Source organism: Staurois parvus, unplaced genomic scaffold (genome assembly GCF_062004578.1).
Source record: "Staurois parvus isolate SC_StPar_1 unplaced genomic scaffold, SC_StPar_1.0 ptg000649l, whole genome shotgun sequence".
NCBI classification, from domain to species: Eukaryota; Metazoa; Chordata; class Amphibia; order Anura; family Ranidae; genus Staurois; species Staurois parvus.
In genome coordinates this window covers 630,238-654,805 of record NW_028318445.1, presented here as the reverse complement: position 1 = coordinate 654,805, position 24,568 = coordinate 630,238, and the positions used below count along the sequence as shown (strand labels likewise).

At 45.7% G+C, this 24,568-nt stretch overlaps 2 protein-coding genes across 6 annotated transcripts in view; one reads left to right on the top strand and one right to left on the bottom strand.

Moving 5' to 3' along the window:
- UBN1 (ubinuclein 1) overlaps positions 1-9,555 on the bottom strand; it is a 60,171-nt gene extending 50,616 nt beyond the window's left edge. For 3 of the 4 annotated variants that reach the window (XM_089694091.1, XM_089694093.1, XM_089694094.1), the window contains exons 1-2: positions 9,398-9,555; positions 3,420-3,827 (exon numbers count right to left, since the gene is read on the bottom strand). In XM_089694091.1, the coding sequence (XP_089550217.1) occupies positions 3,420-3,656 (237 nt within the window). In that variant the 5' untranslated portion in view covers positions 3,657-3,827; positions 9,398-9,555. Of the gene's footprint in view, positions 1-3,419; positions 3,831-9,397 lie in introns of all 4 variants that reach the window. The other variant, XM_089694092.1, reaches the window with a different exon arrangement.
- Positions 9,556-9,629: 74 nt separating this feature from the next.
- Positions 9,630-24,568, top strand: part of GLYR1 (glyoxylate reductase 1 homolog) — a 74,344-nt gene continuing 59,405 nt past the window's right edge. Inside the window, exons 1-4 of one of the 2 annotated variants that reach the window (XM_089694095.1) lie at positions 9,630-9,915; positions 18,400-18,436; positions 22,304-22,383; positions 24,340-24,478. In XM_089694095.1, the coding sequence (XP_089550221.1) occupies positions 9,878-9,915; positions 18,400-18,436; positions 22,304-22,383; positions 24,340-24,478 (294 nt within the window). In that variant the 5' untranslated portion in view covers positions 9,630-9,877. The remainder of the gene's footprint in view (positions 9,916-18,399; positions 18,437-22,303; positions 22,384-24,339; positions 24,479-24,568) is intronic. The other variant, XM_089694096.1, reaches the window with a different exon arrangement.

Genomic DNA, 24,568 nt, shown 5'->3' with positions numbered 1-24,568 from the left:
TGATTTTTTTTTTTTGCAAAGGCCCTAGAGATAAAAATGGTGGGTGCAATTTTTTGTGTCAAATAATATAACCTTTTTGTGATATAAAATAAATAATGATCATATTATAAAAAATTAAACCACAAAGTGTCCAATACTAATAAAGTCCCAAAAGTGTCCAAAAATTCAAACTTTCATCCAATAAGGATTGGCTCCTATTTAATCCGGCGAGAACCTCAAAATAAAGAAATAAATACTCTAGTGCATTACCTTTTATACAAAAAGAATACCGTATTTTTCGCTCCATAAGACGCACTTTTTTCCCCCCCAAAAAAGGGGGGAAAATGTCAGTGCGTCTTATGGAGCGAATATGGAGCGGCCGGTCCGGTATTTCCACCGCCGCGTCAGAATACCGGGCCGGCCGCTCAGCTCTGCAGCGGGACCTTATGGAGATGACTGCTGACCTTTGGGGAGGTGGGGAGCGGGTACCTGAATTTGACAGGTACCCGCTCTTACTCCTTTGTTCTTTGATCTTACCTGTTCCTCTATCCAGCGGCGCGCTGTCTTCCGGCTTCTGTAGTGTGGGCACTGGGCATGACAGCCGGGTGCCAAGTGCGCATGTGCAAGAAGCGGTGCTTTTTGTGAATGGTAAGGCAGTACCTGGGACACATGACAGATCCCAGAAGCCGCCAGACCAATCACAAAGCGCAAGTGCTTCTCGCTCATGCGCACTGGGCACCCGGCTGTCATGCCGAGCGCCATTACAGAAGCCGGGAAGACAGCGCGCGGCTGGATCGAGGAACAGGTAAGATCAAAGAACAACTCCGCGGAAGTAAGAGCGGGTACCTGTCAAATTCAGGTAGCCGCTCCCCCCCCTCCCCAAAGCTCAGCAGTCATCTGTGCTGTCCGCAGTCTCTGGTCATCCCTGTGCTGTCCGCAGTCTCTGGTCATCCCTGTGCTGTCCGCAGTCTCTGGTCATCCCTGTGCTGTCCGCAGTCTCTGGTCATCCCTGTGCTGTCCGCAGTCTCTGGTCATCCCTGTGCTGTCCGCAGTCTCTGGTCATCCCTGTGCTGTCCGCAGTCTCTGGTCATCCCTGTGCTGTCCGCAGTCTCTGGTCATCCCTGTGCTGTCCGCAGTCTCTGGTCATCCCTGTGCTGTCCGCAGTCTCTGGTCATCCCTGTGTTGTCCGCAGTCTCTGGTCATCCCTGTGTTGTCCGCAGTCTCTGGTCATCTCCTGTACTGTGTCTGCAGTCCATTAGTTCAGAATTTTTTTTTTTCCTGTTTTCTGCCTCAAAAACCTAGGTGCGTCTTATGGTCAGGTGCGTCTTATGGAGCGAAAAATACGGTAATTATTCGGTGCAAATCACAAACCACTCTAAAAAAAGTGTCCAAAAATGTTTGTTTTTTTGGACACTTTTTTTGGAGTGGTTTGTGATTTGCACCGAATAATTATTCTTTTTGTATAAAAGGTAATGCACTAGAGTATTTTTCTTTATTTTGAGGTTTTCGCCAGATTAAATAGGAGCCAATCCTTCTTATTGGATGAAAGTTTGAAATTTTGGACTTTTTGGACACTTGGGACTTTATTGGTATTGGACACTTTGTGGTTTAATTTAAATTTTTTAATTTTTAATGTGTTATAATATGATCATTATTTATGGTATATCACAAAAAGGTTATATTATTAGTGAACTTTCTAGGGAGAAAGTGTGACTTTTTGAGGGGACTGTAGTGGAGGAGGTTATATATTTATTTATTTTATAAATTTTTTTGTGTCTGACTGCATTTGCAGTCAAATTTTGTGGGAAAAAACACTTTACTGAATTATATTGCTCGTAAACACAATATTAAACCCAATTTGTGCTAAAATATAAGGCTCCATGCCGGCTTGTAGTAGCGGTTTAGGAGTGTTAGTGTTTTATTAGCTTTTTTTGTAGGGAAAAAAAAGGCAGTTGGGATTGTTTTAGCAGAGTTTAGGAGTGTTCAGTGATTTTTTTCTGCCGAAAAAAAAAAAAACACTCCCTAAACCCCTACAAAAACAATTTTTTTCTGCTCGTAAAGCTGAAGCTTGAAAAAAATGCTACCAGCCTAATATAGTAGGATAACACTATTTAGCTTTTAGAAGATGAAAAAAAAAATGCTGATAATAGCTTCTAGGAGTTTTAAACACAAAAAAAAAAAAAAAACACGCTAGTGTGCATGGAATCTGTCATGCCGAGTAAATAGATACCAAACAGGTCACACTGTAAAATTGCATACACCCTTGGAGTGGCAGTACCTAAAAAATCTCCACAGGTGGCGCTTTATTACGCATTTACAGGTTACCAGTTTAGAATTACACAGGAGGTTTAGAGCTAAATTATTGTTCTCACTCTGACGTTTGTGATGATAGCACACGTTTGGTGTGATCACCGTTTACATAGGTTTGTGGGACTTATATATGCATTCGCACAAAAAAAAAAATGTTTTTTTTTTAATCAACTTTATTGCTATCACAAGAGATGAACAACATCCCTTGTGATAGCATGGACCATGACAGGTCCTCCTTATAGAGAGATCTGGGGTCTATTAGACCCCAGATCTCTCATCTGGCCTCCAACACAGCCAACTGGACACAGATCAGTCTGCTTATCTTGTTGCTGACAGCCAGGTAAACAAAGAACCGAAAGTAAAGAAATTATTAAATCCTTGTGTCTTCTGGTTTCTGGGGGTCACAGAGAGGGAGGAACAATGTCAGTTCCTGTCTCTGTTTAGTTCAGATGATGCGTGAGCACAGGAAAGGCGGTGGCGGCATTGGGGGGCCCCCTTCCAACACCTACAAAAGTGATTGACGGGCTGTTCAGCCACTTCTGCTTTACATGGAATCGAAGGGCTGTAAATTTTGATACCAGGATGATATACCAGGCATCATCCCGGTGTAACCCCCTTCACTCCCATGACGTCATAAGATGTCCACCTGTGTGAAGTGGTCAAAACAAAATTGATACGTTTGGCCAACATGCGCCATTGATAAACCTATTGCCTAGATTTACACGGGTGTCAAACAGGCAGCCCTCCAGCTGTTGCCAAACTACAAGTCCCATGAGGCATTGCAAGATTGAGTTACAAGCATGACTCCCAAAAGCAGAGGCATGATGGGACTCGTAGTTTCGCAACAGCTGGAGGGCCGCCAGTTTGACACCCCCAGCCTAGAATAGTCCCATCGCACACATTCCCGGAGACGGCCTTAAATAAATGGGTGTGGTAGAATCTACCAGCTGGAAAATGGGATCAACCATAAGTCAAAGTGTATGCCGCTAGCACACCATGGATCTCCAAAAAAACAAAAATTGTCCAAACATTTACTAAAGCGATCATATTACAGCGATAATTACCCATCCAATGAACCCACCAACATCCACCATAAAAAAGGAAAAAGCCTGCCTTCTCTGTCCACTCACATTCTCTCCTGTAGGGTTCTTCTTGCTGTTCCCCTGCAGATTCCTCAGTAATTCCGGGTAGAAGAACTCCGGGCATTTCTTCTGATCCGGCTCAAACAGAGACAGTGCAATGCGGACTGTGGCTGCCACAGGCGCCTCTGGCTCCTGGTTATCCGGACGCGGCCTCTTCGGTGCCGAGGGGTGGAAAGGGGATGAAGAAGGAATGCTGGACAGCTGCACCCTTCGCGGCTCCGCCATGATCAAATAAATAAACGACGACGGGCTTCAACCTGTAGCAGACATGGAAAGTCTCCGGCTGGGAGAGGAAGACCTCGGCTAAATGGCTTTTTATAGAACAGACACCCTTCTATCCTGTGGCTTCAATGGGGAAGTGGTGAGGGGGTAGTGTTTTCCATATGTAGTGCATTTCTGCTGATAAAACAAACACAGAATATATAAATACCATTTAATTCATACAAAATAATAAAAAACAGACCAAAAAACATTTAAACAGGTTCAATGACGCCTTGAGGCAGCAGTAAAAAAAATAATGACACCTGGAGAGATTTACTAAAATCAGAGCAAAAGTGAAATAGATTGGTAAGCCACGTTTTGTGCGCATTTCAGCACCACAGGCAAACGCAGTGTCCCTGCAGTTGCCAGTGGATTGCTAATGGCACCTCATACACATCTCTACCATGTGGGTTGGCGCAGTGCGTCCTGAAAAAAGTGATACTTGCACGACTTTTTACACATTCCAGTGAATTTTGCAGCACAATCAAATAAGTGGGCTGCAAAAATCGGACAGCGTGTCCCAGTGTGAACTGGCCTTTAAGACGTTTGAACCACTTGAAGCTAAAATCCACAGAGATTAAAGCTCAACTCCAAGTTTTGCGTGTGTTATTTTAAACCCCTTGACGATATAGCGAATGCGGGGTCCGGGGAGAGCGGATACAGCGAATGCGGGGTCCGGGGAGAGCGGATACAGCGAATGCGGGGTCCGGGGAGAGCGGATACAGCGAATGCGGGGTCCGGGGAGAGCGGATACAGCGAATGCGGGGTCCGGGGAGAGCGGATACAGCGAATGCGGGGTCCGGGGAGAGCGGATACAGCGAATGCGGGGTCCGGGGAGAGCGGATACAGCGAATGCGGGGTCCGGGGAGAGCGGATACAGCGAATGCGGGGTCCGGGGAGAGCGGATACAGCGAATGCGGGGTCCGGGGAGAGCGGATACAGCGAATGCGGGGTCCGGGGAGAGCGGATACAGCGAATGCGGGGTCCGGGGAGAGCGGATACAGCGAATGCGGGGTCCGGGGAGAGCGGATACAGCGAATGCGGGGTCCGGGGAGAGCGGATACAGCGAATGCGGGGTCCGGGGAGAGCGGATACAGCGAATGCGGGGTCCGGGGAGAGCGGATACAGCGAATGCGGGGTCCGGGGAGAGCGGATACAGCGAATGCGGGGTCCGGGGAGAGCGGATACAGCGAATGCGGGGTCCGGGGAGAGCGGATACAGCGAATGCGGGGTCCGGTGAGAGCGGATACAGCGAATGCGGGGTCCGGGGAGAGCGGATATAGCGAATGCGGGGTCCGGGGAGACCGGATATAGCGAATGCGGGGTCCGGGGAGACCAGATATAGCGAATGCGGGGTCCGGGGAGACCAGATATAGTGAATGCAGGGTCCAGGGAGACCAGATATAGTGAATGCAGGGTCCAGGGAGACCAGATATAGTGAATGCAGGGTCCGGGGAGACCAGATATAGTGAATGCAGTGTCCTGGGTTTAGTAAAACTTTAAAGGATAAGTCCACTTTTGGGAACATGTTACAATCGTTTTAATATGTTCCCATAGCTGCAGTCACCGCCACCTGCCCCCCCTCCCTCCCTCTGACAAATAGTACGGGGAACTGCCAGATTTGAAAACAGCGCAACCGTGTTGGGCTCCACCCACACGGCTGCGTCATTCATTCACGGACTTCTGTGAATGAATGAACTACAAGTCCCGGCAGCCTTAGCGGCTGTCAGCTTGTAGCAGTCAATGGACTACCATGGCGTTGTGGAACGCTGTAGTAGTGGATTCTTCCTGTCAGAAAATCTGCTTGTTCGTACATCTCTGAATGGCCAAGCAGATATTTTGACAGGTCTGCAGGAGACGTGCATGGCACCAGCAATCTACTGATCACTGGTGCAATGCTTTCCAGGCTCCTGTAGACAAAAAATAACAAATGCGCATTTTCTTACCTACAAAAATATGTGCATTTATTATTTTTGTCTAAAAGGTGAACTTATCCTTTAATGGTTAGTCGTTCTTTAAGCTAGCGTTGGTATTTATGGCTAGTACAGTTTTGCGATGTGTTGCAGTAATGCATACAAGACATGTTGCGTGCATTTGCGCCTAATGGTGTCATTCTGAATGGCACCCCAACACAAGAAGGCGAGGCAGCTCTGAATGACGTGCGTTGCAGCAGTGCACACGGCAAGGCAGCACATTACACTGCATCACCCCCGGTTCACATCTATGCGGCCATGCGGGCCACGTTTTGCTCGGGCACGAGAGCCCATTCATTTGAATGGCCTCCTGTGGCCGTGAAACGCAGGGAAAGAAGTCCCTGCACTTCTTTGAAAAACGCAGCCCGCACGGAAACCTTGGTTCCCAGTACGGTTGCGTTTTCCAGTGCGGGCGGCGTGCCATTAGAACTAATGGCACTCACCCGCAGGTCCGCAATTCTCTGTGCGGGTGGTGCGGCTGCAAAAGCAAGTCTGCTTCTGTGCACTGACAGCCCATTTAAAACCAATGGGCTGCCGCAATGTAATGCATAATAACACAACCCACAGAAACAGACAAGTGTGAACGAGGCCAGAAAGTGCTTCTAAAGGCTGAAGGGTTTTTTGTTTTTTTGTTTTTTAACATTCAGGTAAAAGGCTTTCTGTATTCAGCCGCCCCCCCCCCCCCCATGAAAAGTCTTCACACCCCTTGAAATTTTCCTCACTTTGTCATGTTACAACCAAAAACGTCAATGTATTTCATTGGGATTTGATGCGATAGACCAACACAAAGTGGCACATAATTGTGAAGTGGAAGGAAAATGAGAAATGGTTTTCAACATTTTTTACAAAATAAATCTGTGAAAAGTGTGGCGGCATTTGTATTCAGCCCCCCAGAGTCAATACTTTGTAGGACCCCCTTTTGTTGCAATTCCAGCTGCAAGTCTCCTTGGGGATGTCTCTTTGCACATCTAGAGAGGGACATTTCTTCCCATTCTTCTTTGCAGAATCGCTCAAGCTCTGTCAGATTGGATGGAGAGCGCCTGGGAACAGCAATTTCAAGTCTTGCCACAGATTCTCCATTGGATTTCGGTCTGGACTGTGACTGGGCCATTCTAACACAGGAATATGCTTTGATCTAAACCATTCCATTGTAGCTCTGGCTGGATGTTTCGGGTCATTGTCCTGCTGGAAGGGAAACCTCCGCCCCGGTCTCAAGTCTTTTGCAGACTAACAGGTTTTCTTCTAAGATTGCCCTGTATTTGGCTCCATCCATCTTCCCATCAGCTCTGACCAGATTCCCTGTCCCTGCTGAAGAAAAGCATCCCCACCACATGATGCTGCCACCACCATGTTTCACGGTGGGGATGGTGTGTTCAGGATGATGTGCAGTGTTCGTTTTCCGCCACACACAGCGTTTTACTTTTAGACCAAAAAGTTTAATTTTGGTCTCCTCTGACCAGAGCCCCTTCTTCCATGTTTGCTGTGCCCCCCACATGGCTTCTCACAGACTGCAAACAGGACTTCTTATGGCTTTCCTCCAACAATGGTTTCTTCTTGCCACTTTTCCATAAAGGCCAGATTTGTGGAGCGCACAACTAATAGTTTCCCTGTGGACAGATTCTCCCACCTGAGCTGTGGATCTCTGCAGCTCCTCCAGAGTTCCCATGGGCCTCTTGGCTGCTTCTCTGCTGAATGCTCTCCTTGCCCGGCCTGTCAGTTTAGGTGGACAGCCATGTCTTGGTAGGTTTGCAGTTGTCATACTCTTTCCATTTTCAGATGATAGATTGAACAGTGCTCTGTGAGATACTCAAAGCTTGGGATATTATTTTATAACCTAACCCTGCATTACACTTCTCCACAACTTTATCCCTGACCTGTCTGGTGTGTTCCTTGGCCTTCATGATGCTGTTTGTTCAATAATGTTCTCGAATAAACCTCTGAGGGCTTCACAGAACAGCTGTATTTATACTGAGATTACATTACACACAGGTGGACTCTACTTACTAATTAGGTGACTTCTGAAGGCAATTAATTCCACTAGATTTTAGTTAGGGGTATCAGAGTAAACAGGGCTGAATACCAATGCATGTCACACTGTTCACATATTTATTTGTAAAAACGTTTGAAAACCATTAATCATTTTCCTTCCACTTCACAATTATGTGCCACTTTGTGTTGGTCTATCGCATCAAATCCCAATAAAATACATTGACGTTTTTGGGTGCAACATGAAAAAATGTGGAAAATTTCAAGGGGTATGAATACTTTTTCAAGGCACTGTATACTTACCTGAGCCCAATCCAGCGATGTGCAAGAGCAGTGGCTCTCTCCCTCCTCATTGCCTGAGGCAGCACTGGGAGCCAGTGGCTCCTACTTCTGTCAATCACAGGCAGTGAGGAGCGTGGGGGGCGGGGTCACGCCATGCTTTGTGTGTCATTAGAGCGCCTTGCTATGGGGGTAATCAGTTTTGCCTTTTGTTATAATTTTTTGAAGTGAGTTCACCTTTACCATAAACAACTGTCTATGGAGGGAAGGGGTGCCTGTAGATTAAAAACAAGCTGAGCTTCATTGACTAAAGTTGGATAATACCCGTTCTATAGGAGTAGGCCATTTATGTATCTCTTGTAGTCTGGATGAAAAACTCCCAGAGGTGGAATCATACTATCCTGCCATGTTGCTAGGACGTTGCTAAGACACTACCAGCCGTCACTGCTCACCACATCCATCACAGGAGTGAGCTCTTATACCCCTGCACATGCACGGTCCTCTATCTCCTTTATCGCAGCATCGCTGAGCTCAAAGCCCCTGCGAAAGGAGAGAGAAAGAGCGCACATGAGGGGGTATAAATTATTATTATTATACAGTATTTATAAATCAGCTGGGAGTGTCTTAGCAACGTCCTAGCAACAAGGCAGGACTGGACGGTGCCATCTCTGGGAGTTTTTCAGCCAGGCTTCACAAAGGACTTACCTACAGAAAGGGTATTATTCAACAGGGCCGTTTATCTACGGACGCCGACTTGTGTCCAGTCACATCTGATTGGTCACAAAAAAAAAAAACACGCAAACCTTTTCTGAATTTTTTTTGGACCATGGGGGCCTTATATAATCTAGTCATCCACGGCGTCTCCCATATTACTAGAATGGCGCGCCTCAGTCATCAGACGCAGGCCTCTACATGGCGTCTTAAGGGGGCACTCCGCAAACTGGCATTTTATAACTCATAAGGAGGAGAAATCTGTGTTAGGACAACCAACCGTTCCATTCAAGGCGCAGCACAGACCAGGGGTGGACTGACCATTTGGAAACTCAGGCACTGCCCGAGGGCCCGGGGTCAGTAGGGGGCCCCATGAGATGCCCCTGGTACCCTTTTCATGATCCCCTATTGCCCGGGGGCCCCATGAGTTGTCAGTCCGCCCCTGGCACAGACAGTTCTCATTTCAGACACTTGGCACAGGAAGGTAACAGATATTGGCTGGGAGATGTAGAAACCTCAGCCAATCCGGTACTAGATAACAAGTGACTGTTGCTATGGGTTACCACCATCCCGCCTTCACAGCGAGCCCTCATTTAGAATAGCCCCAGGTCGTTCCATTACAGGCAGCACCGGGGGGGAGGGATTAGTCCACCAGAACCTAGACACGGGGGAGCTCCCCTACCCGGAAGTTCTCCCGAAGAGTGCGCGCACCCAGACACAGGACACCCTCCGGAGCCGGTGTAGCGGCTCACTCACCTCAGCCCTCCTCGCTCCGCATTCCTCCGGTCACAGGACGGAAAAGGCGCCGAGAGAGAAACGTCAGAAAGCCGAGCGGTCACGTGGTCCGGAGCAGCCTCAGAGCTCCCCCTCTGGAGTCACGTGACGCACCCCTCCTCCAGGGAAGAGGACGACAACAATAACAAGCGCTGACAGCCGACTCACGTGACCCGGCAGGCCAATCTGATACGGGGGGACTCGGGCACGCGCTTTCATCCCGCGATAACTGGGCGGGAGCTGCTCTCGCTTACCTTCTCGCTTTTACTTATTGGCTGGAATAGAGTCCCGGGGAAGGCGGGGTTCATTGGCTGGAGGCCGGTCACGTGGTGGTCCTTGGCGTTAGGGGTGCGCGCACGGAAGGCGGGTGGGGGTGTTTCCTGTTCCCGGCATCCTTCGCGCAGGCACTTCTCTCTCTCTTCCTATCCCCCGCCTCCTCCCCGCTCTGCCTGTGTCGGTAAGATGGCGACAGCGAGTCTACGCCAAGGAGACCTGGTGTGGTGAGTGATGGGAACACATGGGGGGGAGACTCTGCTCCAGACAGGGATTACAGGGGGGAGGCATGGCTGACACTGCGCATGGGGGGTGAGGGATCTGATGGTGGGGATCATGGTGACTACTAGGTTGGAGGGATCCCTGATTGGGGGGGGGGTCAGGTGAGGATGGTGTCTGGAGGGATCTGGTATTGGGGATCGGGGGAGGACGGCGTCTGGAGGGATCTGGTATTGGGGATCAGGTGAGGATGGTGTCTGGAGGGATCTGGTATTGGGGATCAGGGGAGGACGGCGTCTGGAGGGATCTGGTATTGGGGATCAGGGGAGGACGGCGTCTGGAGGGATCTGGTATTGGGGATCAGGGGAGGACGGCGTCTGGAGGGATCTGGTATTGGGGATCAGGGGAGGATGGTGTCTGGAGGGATCTGGTATTGGGGATCAGGGGAGGATGGGGTCTGGCGGGTTAGAGGGATCCGGTGGTGGTGATTGGGGGAGGATGGTGTCTGGTGGGTTGGAAGGATCCGGTGGTGGCGATCGGGGGAGGATGGCATCTGGTGGTTTGAAGAGATTCGGTGGTGGCGATTGGGGGAGGATGGCGTCTAGTGGGTTGGAGGGACCCGGTGGTGGCGATTGGGGGAGGATGGCGTCTAGTGGGTTGGAGGGACCCGGTGGTGGCGATTGGGGGAGGATGGCGTCTGGTGGGTTGGAGGGACCCGGTGGTGGCGATTGTGGGAGGATGGCGTCTGGTGGGTTGGAGGGACCCGGTGGTGGCGATTGGGGGAGGATGGCGTCTGGTGGGTTGGAGAGATCAAGATAGGATTGTGCCTAGTGGGTTAAAGATATCTGGTATTGGGGATCAGGGGAGAATGGTTTTTGGAAGGTTGCAGGAAAAGGTGGGGGGGTCATAGAAAAATTAGTTGGTTGGAGGGATCTGGAGAGGATGTTTTTCAGGGAAGGATTGTGTTTGGTGGGTTGAAGGGATCTGATATAGTGTGTATCAGGGCAGAATGGTATCTGGAAAGTAGCAGGGATCTGGTTTTGGGGTCAGGGAAAATGGTGTATGTTGGGTTGAAGGGATCTGGGGAGGATGGAGTTCGTTGGGTTGAAAGGAGCTTGGGAGGATGGAGTTGGGAGGGACCTGGGGAGGCTGGGGTTTGATGTGTTGCAGGCATCTGGGGGAGAATGGGGCTTTGGTGGGTTGGAGGCATCTGGGGACGATGGGGCTTTGGTGGGTTGGAGGCATCTGGGGAAGGATGAGGCTTTGGTGGGTTGGAGGCATCTGGGGACGATGGGGCTTTGGTGGGTTGGAGGCATCTGGGGGAGGATGGGGCTTTGGTGGGTTAGAGGCATCTGGGGACGATGGGGCTTTGGTGGGTTGGAGGCATCTGGGGGAGAATGGGGCTTTGGTGGGTTGGAGGCATCTGGGGATGATGGGGCTTTGGTGGGTTAAAGGCACCTGGGGACGATGGGGCTTTGGTGGGTTGGAGGCATCTGGGGACAATGGGGCTTTGGTGGGTTGGAGGCATCTGGGGGACGATGGGGCTTTGGTGGGTTGGAGACATCTGAGGGACGATGGGGCTTTGGTGGGTTGGAGACATCTGAGGGACGATGGGGCTTTGGTGGGTTGGAGACATCTGAGGGACGATGGGGCTTTGGTGGGTTGGAGGCATCTGGGGGAGGATGGGGCTTTGGTGGGTTGGAGGCATCTGGGGGAGGATGGGGCTTTGGTGAGTTGGAGGCATCTGCGGGAGGATGGGGCTTTGGTGGGTTGGAGGCATCTGGGGGAGGATGGGGCTTTGGTGGGTTGGAGGCCTCTGGGGGAGGATGGGGCTTTGGTGGGTTGGAGGCCTCTGGGGGAGGATGGGGCTTTGGTGGGTTGGAGGCCTCTGGGGAGGATTGTCAAAGTAATTCTGTTTTGGAAATTTTGAGAGGATGGTGTCTGGTGGGTTGGAGGGAGGATCAGGTAATGGGGTTCTACAGTGGTGTGTCTAGGATTCTTGTTTATATACTTGGGATGGGATAATTTCTGGTAAGTTCATAGACAATGTAAGGGGCTTTAAGATAATCTGGATCAGAAGATCTAGCAAGGAGCTCATGCTTAGCTATTCGGTATCAGGGCATTTCTGGGGTTGAAGAGGATTTGAGGTCATTTGTGGGATCTTCTGCTGGTAAAGGTGACTAAAATATCATGTAGGCTGCCTTAAAAGAATGAAGCATGGAAAAGAGAAGGTTGTTTCTTGTTTGTTGTTGGGAATTTAGAGAGGATGGATTCTGATGGCATGAAGGGATCTTGTCTTGTATCTAGGGGCATAATGGGGTTTATTTACTAAAGCAGGAGAGTGCAAAATCAGGGTCACTTCTGCATAGAAACCAATCAGCTTCCAGGTTTTATTGCCAAAGCTTAATTGAACAAGCTGAGGTTAGAAGCAGATTGGTGCAGAAGTGAGCCTGGTTTTGCATTGTCCAGCTTTAGTAAATAAACCCCAATGTGTCAAAAATATTGAGCCATAAGAGATCCAATAACTGGTGTGATGGTATGGGGTAGGATCAGGTTAAACAACCACTCGCACCTAGGCTGCATCTGGTAATAAACGTTCTTTGTGTCTTTTGGGTAAGTGGGATCTGCTATGGGGATCCCCAGGCCTGTCTGTTCCGCAATTTTCTGAATTGAGTGATAGAGAGACCTTGGGATCCAACAAAGGCAGCTGTGCCCTCCACTACATTCTGAAGTTTAAGCCCATAGATGTGGAACAATGATTGGTCCGTCCTTCCAATTAGTCCTATCTGGAGAATTCTTGCAGCTTTGGTCAGGCCCAGGGGCGGGCTGACAGCTCATGGGGCCCCCGGGAAATAGGGGATCATGGGGCCCCTGTGTCCTTGCCCAAACTCAAAAAAGCCTATGAAAAAGGTACCAGGGGCATCTCATGGGGCCCCCTACTGACCCCGGGCCCTTGGGCAGTGCCCGAGTTTCCAAATGGTCAGTCCGCCCCTGGTCAGGCCACAACTTCAACAAGCACCGCTGATCAACTGAACTCCCGAGAAACTTGGATATTTCTCACAAGTTCCAATTTTTTCATTGAGACCAGACAAATCCCCAGCAGGACTGTTAGAGATCTACATGTTCAGCCAATACAAGTGTGTATATTTATGTCAGTCAGGTTCACAGCTGAGGGTATTCTGTCTTTTTGACTGCCATCTTAGGTTTTAGGAAAACTTTGAAGAACCCCATTTGAGAAAGGGTGCTGTAGAGTTTCTAAAATAAAAAAACCACTGACACTACTGAGCTTTTTAGCCATCTATAAAAGGGAGGAGTTCTTTTCACTGGTCACCAATATAAAAGGTGGTCCTTCTCCCACTGACCACCAATGGTCATTTCTTTTCTGGCTATTACTTATTTAGTTTCACTTCTACAGAAAATATTATTATATAGAGCAGTCCAGGGTGTTAAATGCTTTTAAAGAGTTCCCCAAGGCTGGCCATATATTGTACAATTTTTTTTTGGATTCCCCAAAACCATATAATATGAGGTCAAACCTAAACCCTTTCAATTTGTATGCAGTCAGACAGGCCTTTACACTACATAGTTAAAGGTAAATCTAAAGGAAATTGAATAAGAAAATTGTTTGATGTATTTATTTCAGGTACTTGTATAGCGCCGTCAATTTACTCAGCGCTTTACATATATATTGTACATTCAAATCAGTCCCTAACCCTCAAGGGGTGTACAATCTAAGGTCCCTAACCCTCAAGGGGTGTACAATCTAAGGTCCCTAACCCTCAAGGGGCGTACAATCTAAGGTCCCTAACCCTCAAGGGGCGTACAATCTAAGGTCCCTAACCCTCAAGGGGCGTACAATCTAAGGTCCCTAACCCTCAAGGGGCGTACAATCTAAGGTCCCTAACTCACATTCATACATACACATAGTAGGGCCAATTTAGACAGAAGCCAATTAACCTACCAGCATGTATTTGGAGTGTGGGAGGAAACTGGAATACCCGGAGGAAACCCACGCAGGCACAGGGAGAACATGCAAACTCCAGGCAGGTGGTGCCGTGGCTGGGATTTGAACCAATCACCCTAGTACTGCCAGGCGGAAGTGCTAACCATTTAGCCACCGTGCTGCCCTGATGATGTAAGACCCAAGTTACTCTAAGAAAAAAATTGGGGAAGGCTTCATTGGAAATTTGACAGTAAATCCTAGTAGTAGTGGGTCACACATAGCCACTTAGTACAAAAAAAGAAAAGAATTGAAACATGAGAAGATCTAGTGTTTAAAGAAGAATTCCATGTATGGATATTTTTCTATAGGTCCAGCTTGGTCCAAGGTAAGTACAGTGGAAATAAAAAGTGTACACACCCCTGTTAAAATATCAGGTTTCCGTGATGTAAAGAAAAATGAGACAAAGATGAATAATTTCAGAACTTTGTCCACCTTAAATGTGACCTATAAACTGTACAACTCCATTGAAAAACAAACACATCTTTTTTTTTTGGGGGGGGGGGGGGAACGACATAAAAAAACTAAAATAATGTGGTTGCTTAAGTGTGCACACCCTATTTATAACTGTATGTAGCTGTGTTCAGAATTAAGCAATCACATTCAAAATCATGTTAAATAGGAGTCAGTACACACCTGCCATCATTTAAAGTGCCTCTGATTAACCCCAAATAAAGTTCAGCTGTTCTAGTAGGTCTTGACATTTTCTTAGTCGCATCCTACAGCAAAAGCCATGGTCTGCAGAGAGCTTTCAAAGCATCAGAGGGATCTCATTGTTAAAAGGTATCGGTCAGGAGAAGGGTACAAAAGGAATTTCCAAGGCATTATATATACAATGGAACAGTGAAGACAGTCATCATCAAGTGAAGAAAATATGGTGCAACAGTGACATCACCAAGAACTGGACGTCCCTCCAAAATTGAAAAGACGAGAAGAAGACTGGTCTGGGAGGCTGCCAAGAGGCCTACAGCAACATTTAAAGGAGCTGCAGGAATATCTGGCAAGTACTGACTGTGTGCTCCATGTGACAACAATCTCCCGTATTCTTCATATGTCTGGGCTCTGGGGTAGAGTGGCAAGACGGAAGCCTTTTCTTACAGAGAAAAACATCTAAGTGTGGCTAAATTTTGCCAAAACACATCTGAAGTCTCCCAAAAGCGCGTGGGAAAATGTGTTCTGGTCTGATGAAACCAAGGTTGAACTTTTTTGGACAGAATTCCAAAAGATATGTTTTGCGCAAAAACAACACTGCACATCACCAAAGGAACACCATACCCACTGTGAAGCATGGTGGTGGCAGCATCATGCTTTGGGGCTGTTATTCTTCAACTGGAACTGGGGCCTTAGACCAGGTAGAGGGAATTATGAACAGTTCCAAATACCAGTCAATATTGGCACAAATCTTCCGGCTTCTGCTAGAAAGCTGAACATGAAGAGGAACTTCATCTTTCAGCATGACAACGACCCAAAGCGTACATCCAAATCAACAAAGGAATGGCTTCACCGGAAAAAGATGAAAGGTTTGGAATGGCCCAGCCACAGCCTAGACCTGAATTTGAAAATCTGTGGAAGGATCTGAAGAGGGCTGTGCACAGGAGATGTCCTCGCAATCTGACAGATTTGGAAGAGCGGGCAAATATTGCCAAGTCAAGATGTGCCATGCTGATAGACTCCTCCCCTAAAAGACTGAGTGCTGGAATCACATCAAAAAGGGCTTCAACAAAGGATTAGTGTAAGGGTGTGCACATTTATGCAGCCATATTATTTGTTTTTTATTTTTACTTCCCTCCACCTAAAAGATTTCAGTTTGTTGTTCAACTGATTTGTACAGTTTATAGGTCACATTTAAAGGTAGAAAAGGTTCTGAAATGATTTATCTTTGTCTCATTTTTTTACATCACAGAAACCTGACATTGTAACAGGGGTGTGAAGACTTTTTATATCCGCTGTATGTATATACCATATCTGGCCAATGCCCCTGGAAGCTGGAAATCGCTGAAGTAGACACTACTAGTCATCTCTACTTGCTTCTAGTCCTTTGAGTGGCTGGCTTGATGCATTTTGAGCACAGGAGGTTGGCCACTTGGTACAGGTGCCATTAGAGGATGCTTTGCCTTTTATGATTGGATAAGGTGGGGCGGTGACTTTCCAGGTTCTCTAGTGCAGTCATACCCGTGGCCTTTCTGTTATGGGTTACTGTGTTCCTTGTAGAAAGAGAATACCTCTTATTTCTATCTTTGATCTCTTCAGTGATCAATGGGGATTCTAGTGTTGGGGATTCTAGTGTTGGGGATTCTAGTGTTGGGGATTCTAGCGTTGGGGATTCTAGCGTTGGGGATTCTAGCGTTGGGGATTCTAGCGTTGGGGATTCTAGCGTTGGGGATTCTAGCGTTGGGGATTCTAGCGTTGGGGAATCTAGCGTTGGGGAATCTAGCGTTGGGGAATCTAGCGTTGGGGAATCTAGCGTTGGGGAATCTAGCGTTGGGGATTCTAGCGTTGGGGATTCTAGCGTTGGGGATTCTAGCGTTGGGGATTCTAGCGTTGGGGAATCTAGCGCTGGGGAATCTAGCGCTGGGGAATCTAGCGCTGGGGAATCTAGCGCTGGGGAATCTAGCGCTGGGGAATCTAGCGTTGGGGATTCTAGCGTTGGGGATTCTAGCATTGCACTTTTAAAGAGCATCTTTAATAATTCCATCGGTCCAATAGTTTCCTTTTTAAATGTGTTTGGGTTATTTATAGGCCAATCATCGATAAGACCAGTACGTTTTGTAGAATGCGTAATAAAAGTCCTTCTGTCAACAGGAAGTGGTAGATTTGAACGTAAAACTTGGTGAAAGCCATTTAGTAATCTTGGTGTCTTTTTAGCAGCTGTTGTAGGGTTTGATGTCTTCTTGTTACAGCAGAACTAAACAGATCAATTTAAAGAGGAACTTCAGATACAAAATTCAGTAAAGGGCGATCGTGGAGGAATGTTAATGCAGAAGAGACATTTGTGTTTATATAAAGTTACCTACCTGCCTGTCCACCCGGCAATGCCGAATTAGTTGGAGTGACCTGCTGGCGATCAAAGCCCTGAAGCTGGCTGCCCGAAGATGTCAGCAGCTTGGCTGGGAGGTTTGGGATACTGCATTGTTGGATTTAGGGATGCACTGGAGTTTCGGCCAAAAACACCCCTTTCGGCCATTGGTCGAAATGAAAAAAGCACAGATACAGGTGGAGAAAAAAACCTCGCTGTCACCGCCACCCCTCACCACTGCTGCACCGGCCGCCGCTCGGTAGTTCTCAGTCTTACCTGAGAAACCATCGATCCCGGCACTGGGCATAGAGATGAGTGAAGGAAAGATGGCTGCCACTCATCTCTATGCCCTTGGAGTACCTGAGCGGTCACTTCCCATTCTGGCCATTTTCTTTTGAAAGCACCAGATCAATTTTTTTTTTTTAAACCAATGCTTTACATTGTAGAAGAGAGATGTGGGATCTTGTTGACCCCATATCTCTCCATAAAGAGGACCTGTCACTAATTATTTCTATCACACAGGATGCATGCATTTCTTGTGATAAGAATAAAAGTGATAAAAAAAATTTTGTAAAGGGACAGTGCAAAAAAAACAAACAATTTAAATCATTTTTTTTTTTTAAAGTGCCCCTGTCCCCCCATGCTCGCATGTAGTGGTGAACGCATACGTAGGCCATGCCCACATATGTAAATGGTGTTCAAACCACAAATGTGAGGTATCGCCACGAATGTCAGAACAAGAGCAATAATTCTCGCACTAAACCACCTCTGTACCTTTTACACTGCTAACCTGTAGTAATTTTTAAAGCATCACCCATGGAGATTTTTAAGTACCTCAGTTTCACGCCATTCCATGAGCATGCGCAATTTTAAAGCTTGACATGTTTGGTATCTATTTACTCGCCGTAACATCTTCTCATATTTTAGAAAAAAATGGGTTGTGTATATATATATATATATATATATATATATATTTAATCAAAGTGTATTTTTTTCCAAAACATATATATTCATTTTTAAAAACTGCACGTTTCGGTTTTTGGCCAAGTGCATTTTGAATTTTCGGTTTCGGCACCAGAATTTTCATTTCCGTGCACCACTAGTTGGATCCAAGCTAAGTGTAGTTCTGCTTTAACCATTTCCCAAAAAACGGTTACGATCGAGGCTTTCTGCAAAAGATAGCCGGCACAGTTGCTTTTGCACTCAACCGAACTGCCAAGCCATCAAACGGCTGGTGTCATAACTGATCACATGTGCAGCACGATGGCAATTACAGATCAAACCGAAGCCAAGATTGCAGCTTCCTTCGCTCTAAAAGATCGGAGGGGTTAGTTTCATTTTTGATCTCAAACTATTTTAGCATTTCTGTAGGTTTGGGGTTGCCAGTGATAATCCCTCATACTTTTACATTTATATAAATGGTTTTACCCTCTCCTAACATTCTATATTTGATTCTCCTTTGTATTTTCTTTTTAGGGGGAAATTGGGCCGGTATCCTCCCTGGCCTGGAAAGGTGAGTGAATGGGGGACTGGAGATTACTTTTACATCTGTGACTTATTTATTTTTGCTTCCAACTCTAAAATTGTGTGTATATGTGTGTGTGCTATATATATATATATATATATATATGTATATATATATATATATATATCTATCTATATATATATATATATATCTCTGTGACAATGGTCACCAGTACAAATGGAGAGGACGAATCTCCTCAATGGTGGCACAGACAATAATAAAAACCTGACTGGTCCTTCTCACTTCCTGTCTGAAACCTAGAAAGTTGTATTTATTTATTTTTACTCTGTTTAATCTTCCATTGAAAGAGTTTTGTTCTATCTGTCCAATAAGTGCAAAAATGCCTGTTGATTCTGCAAATATTTGGCCTGTTTACTTCCTGTGCTTTCCACTCTTCCTAGTTAGCATTGTTCGCAGTGATCTCTGTGGACTACAGAACACCCTTCACCTTCCCCATGTTATGGAGAAGAGGGGTGACAATGCTGCTGCTCATTAGATACAGTATAGTGAGTGAATGTTGTCACCCTTGAGCAGAAGTGTATTAGTGGCTGGATACCAGGTGAAAGTAAAAGGAAAAAAAAAAAACTAATGAGGCCACCACAGTTAAAGCGGAGCTCCAGGCAAAATTTAAAAAAGTCGGCAGCTACAAAAACTGTAATAAATTGAAACCCCTGCGCTGCCTAAATAATAGGACAAAGTGTAATGAATGTGACAATGATGGCTGCTGCTACCATCAAATTGTGTTCCCACAATAAAGATAAATAAAACAAGTGATGTTGCACTGCTATAAGGCAACTATAAATTAAAAGACCATGAGGACAAAACTCATGATAATCATTTATAAATACATAATGGAGGATATGATCTCCATGTATAATACATAAGGGGGGATATGATCTCCATGTATAATACATAAGGGGGGATATGATCTCCATGTATAATACATAAGGGAGGATATGATCTCCATGTATAATACATAAGGGGGGATATGATCTCCATGTATAATACATAAGGGGGATATGATCTCCATGTATAATACATAAGGGGGGATATGATCTCCATGTATAATACATAAGGGGGATATGATCTCCATGTATAATACATAAGGGGGGTATGATCTCCATGTATAATACATAAGGGGGGATATGATCTCCATGTATAATACATAAGGGGGGGATATGATCTCCATGTATAATAAATAAGGGGGGGATATGATCTCCATGTATAATACATAAGGGGGATATGATCTCCATGTATAATACATAAGGGGGGATATGATCTCCATGTATAATACATAAGGGGGGATATGATCACCATGTATAATACATAAGGGGGGATATGATCACCATGTATAATACATAAGGGGGGATATGATCTCCATGTATAATACATAAGGGGGGATATGATCTCCATGTATAATACATAAGGGGGGATATGATCTCCATGTATAATACATAAGGGGGGGATATGATCTCCATGTATAATACATAAGGGGGGGATATGATCTCCATGTATAATACATAAGGGGGGATATGATCTCCATGTATAATACATAAGGGGGGATATGATCTCCATGTATAATACATAAGGGGGGATATGATCTCCATGTATAATACATAAGGGGGATATGATCTCCATGTATAATACATAAGGGGGGGATATGATCTCCATGTATAATACATAAGGGGGGGATATGATCTCCATGTATAATACATAAGGGGGATATGATCTCCATGTATAATACATAAGGGGGGATATGATCTCCATGTATAATACATAAGGGGGGATATGATCTCCATGTATAATACATAAGGGGGGATATGATCTCCATGTATAATACATAAGGGGGATATGATCTCCATGTATAAATACATCAGTGGTTCATATAGTGAACTCGGTGTAGAGTTATTCCCCCTGAGGTCATCACAGAGGACAAGGGGGCACTCTTTACGTCTGGAGGAAAAGAAATTTAATCTCCAAACATGGAAAGGCTTCTTCACAGTAAGAGCTGTGAAAATGTGGAATAGACTCCCTCAAGAGTTGGTTGTGTCCAGCTCAGTGGATTGCTTTAAAAAAGTCCTGAATTCTTTCTTGGATACACAGAATATAACTGGATATAACATTTATAGGTAAAGTTGATCCAGGGAATATCCGATTGCCTCTCGGGTATCAGGAAGGAATTTTTTTCCCCTGCAGGAGCAAATTGGATCATGCTTTGCTGGGTTGTTTTTTTTTTTTTTTTGTCTTCCTCTGGATCAACTGTGGGTATAGGATTATAACTTTTTTTTTTTTTTGATGGTTGAACTGGATGGACTTTTTTTTTTCCAGGCAGAATAACTATGTAACTATGTAAAACTGATCAAAACGTCCATATATGTGAAATCAATCAATTTTTATTCGCTGATAAAGTTCTTCAAAAATTCATGTGTATTTCTTCTTGTACTGATATCCCAAACACCATCAAGTGAAACAGCCTGCATTATACAAGTAGTGCCACCTCGGTGCTCACAGAACTCTCACCTCCCAGCCCATGAAAATGCACTTAGTAATAACAAGTAGACAGAAGGATTCTTCACTTTTTTTCAATCCGCGACCATGTGATAGTAATCAGACACCTTTTGAACTTTCAATAGAATGCCAAACTAGAACTAGGGATCTGTCCCTTTTAAAGGTAATGGAGGTCACACATTTCTATCGTGTAGAAAATGAATAAAACTCCACAAGCTTGTAAAATCATCAGATGCAGGCTGAGCTGAATAGCTGAACTCACTCTTCACGTCTGCCCAGAGCCACACGCCTGGTTCCCTTTCCAAATGTGTACATTATATTTTGGATTGTCAAGGCTTTAGGCTCAATCTCTCAACTTAAAGTGGAGTTCCACCCAAAAGGGGAAGTTTCTCTTTAAAGACTGGTCCCCCGCTCCCTGTTAAGGATTGGCACCTTTGGGGGGCGGGTACCTGAATTTGACAGGTACCCGCTCTCAGTTCTGCTCCGATCGCCTAGGCCAGTGGTACTCAACCTTCCTAATGCCGCGACCCTTTAATACAGTTCCTCATGTTGTGGTGACCCCCAACCATAAAATTATTTACCCAGTAATTATAATTCATGAGTGTCGTTTTACCTCCAATACTGCTGCTTTCAACACAGTAGCTGCTTTCAACACAGCAGCTGCTTTCTACACAGTAGCTGCTCTTTACACATCGGAAATATGTGTTTTCCGATGGTCTTAGGCGACCCCTGTGAAAGGGTTGTTCGACCCCCAAAGGGGTCGCGACCCACAGGTTGAGAACCACAGGCCTAGGCAATTGTAAGCGGAAGTTGTCCTCCATCCCTCCCTCCTTGTAGTCTTCTGGGACACATGACAGGTCCCAGAAGACTACAGGACCATTCACGAAGTGCAGCGCTACTCGCGCATGCGCAGTTGGCACCCGGCTGTGAATCTGCAAGCTGTCACAGCCGGGTGCCCACACTGAAGATGCCGGCGCCAGGGAGAGAAGACAGCCGGTAAAACGGGTTGCGGGGGACACATCGCGGCACCGAGGGACAGGTAAGTGGCTGTTTTTTTAAAAGTCAGCAGCTACAGTTTTTGCAGCTGCTGACTTTTTCTTTTATTTTTTGACAGCGTGAGTGGAACTCCGCTTTAAGCATTGTTCTGGCAGATTACTATTTTACAGAACCATATCTATGGAAATGATGGCACAGGCATTGTCATTTCTGCAGACTATTGGAGGGCACATTGACTACAAAGTACAAGCCTTGATAATGAGCCTTGGAATGGTGGCTCTGGTAATGAGCTCTTCATGTGAGAACCTTCATTTAAAAAAAACACCAAAAACTGTTTTCTTTCTTTTTCAGATTGTCAACCCACCTAAAGATTTAAAGAAGCCACGTGGCAAAAAATGCTTGTTTGTCAAGTTTTTTGGAACGGAAGATCAGTAAGTGACCGGAATGTACTTCCATTATTATAAATATTTCCATTTTATGCGGTTTTGATTTCTTTTTTTTTTTTGGCCTGTGACATTGATTATACTAAAGTAGATGTAAAATGTAACTGATTTGTTTCCTAAAGAAGTAAGGCCAAATCTCTTTTGGCTATACATCCATAGATCTCAGGAAGGCAGTTTGTTCTGCTAAACTCTGCTGCCTGCTGATGTCTCTCAGCCAGTCCAGACACTACCATATGGAGCATATGGTCGGGATCCACCCAGAAGCCTGGACTGGCATCTGGCTCAGCCTCTGTGAACCGCTGAGAGCCTGACCCAGTCTCTGCCTCCCCCTCCTCAGCTCTTTGCTCCAGTGAGCTTCCTGAAGGCTGAGAACTGAACGATCAGCAGTCTTTGATCATTCAGTTCTTAGTTTTGGAAACGGTGGGGGACAGATGCAGTGTAATTTTTTTTTTCCTTGATTTTAAATACTTGTTTATAACTTTTTTTTTTTTCCCCATCCTGGTTATGGGAAGTGTTTTATTCCCTGATAAAGCCTTGTTTTTTTTGGCAAGTGTATAATCCTCAAACCAGACGTTTAAGAATCACATGTCCCTTAATGGACGAGAGATGCATTGTGCCTTTTGAACTTGCTAGAAATCTTGACTACTCCAGAGTGGTCAATTTTTCTAGAACAGTCACCCTCTCTCCCTCCTTTAGAGGTCATAATCCTCTCCTCTCCTGGGAGTGTCTAATTTCTGTCTTTGCCGGCCCAGCTCCTCTACCTTTTCTTTCACCTCTCTATCTAAGCATTTAAGTAGCAGCTGGCGGAGGAGCAAAGGGGAATGCTTTAAGCTTGGGTGCACACAGTTGTGTGTGTTTGTGTTTTTTTTTTTACTTCAACAAGCAGGCTGAACCAAAATAACAGATTACTGCATCCACGGAGGAGATGGATGCAGGAATCAATACAACGATCATCCATGCGGCTAATTGACTGCAAGCTGCTGATTGAAGTTTTGAAGTTTTTGTTCTATGTGTAACTAGCTTACGGCTGGCCATACAATATACAATTTTCTGTTCAATTTCTGCCCAATTTCCTTTAGATTTACCTTCAACTATGTAGTGCAAGGGCCTGCTTAATTGGATACAATTTATTTCAGGTACTTGTATAGCGCCATCAATTTACGCAGCGCTATATATATATATATATATATATATATATATATATATATATATAATATATATATATATATTATACATTCACATCAGTCCCTAACCCTCAAGGAGCGTACAGTCTAAAGTCCCTAACTCACATTCATACATACACATACTAGGGACAATTTAGACAGGAGCCAATTCACCTACCAGCATGTCAGTTGAAAGTATTGTTTAGGTTTGACCTGCTATTATATGGTTTTTGGTAAATCTAAAGCAGTTTTCTAAAGGAAATTGTATAATGTATGGCCAGCCTAAGAGTGTCAGTCGAATCGTAGCTCTGAGTGTGCAAGAGCTATTGACATCACCTCTAATATGGTAGTTTCCAGCACAGGGGCGCACTGACCATTTGGAAACTCGGGCACGGCCCGAGGGCCCGGGGTCAGTAGGGGGCCCCATAAGATGCCCCTGGTACCTTTTTCATAAGCTTTTTTGCATTTGAGCAAGGACACAGGGGCCCCATGATCCCCCCCATTGCCCGGGGGCCCCATGAGTTGTCAGTCTGCCCCTGGTCCAGCAGCGGTCTTGGGGCTTTTGAATGGCTATATTAGTATAACAACATATTCAGAAATACATTAAATGTGTATATATAATCTGCTGGGAGGATTTTTGATGGATTGAATAGTCTGGTGACAGGGTTTTGTTAGGTGTAGCGTGATGACAGGGTCTCTTTAAAAAAAAAAAAAATAAATAACGTTGTCAATGGTGCTTTGTTAGTTACTCCTGATTTAAGTGCTGTATTCTCTCTGTTAGTGCTTGGATCAAGATGGAGCAGCTAAAGCCCTACCAAGCCCACAAGGAGGAGATGATAAAAGCCAACAAGGGTAAACGTTTCCAGCAGGCTGTGGATGCCGTGGAAGAGTTCTTGAAGAAGAAACTTGCCAAGGAACAGGTATAGAGGGAGAAAAGCTGCATCACATGTAATTATTAAATTGTGTAGGTTGTACCCATTGCTTTTCCTTGTTCTAGAAAGTGTTCTGGC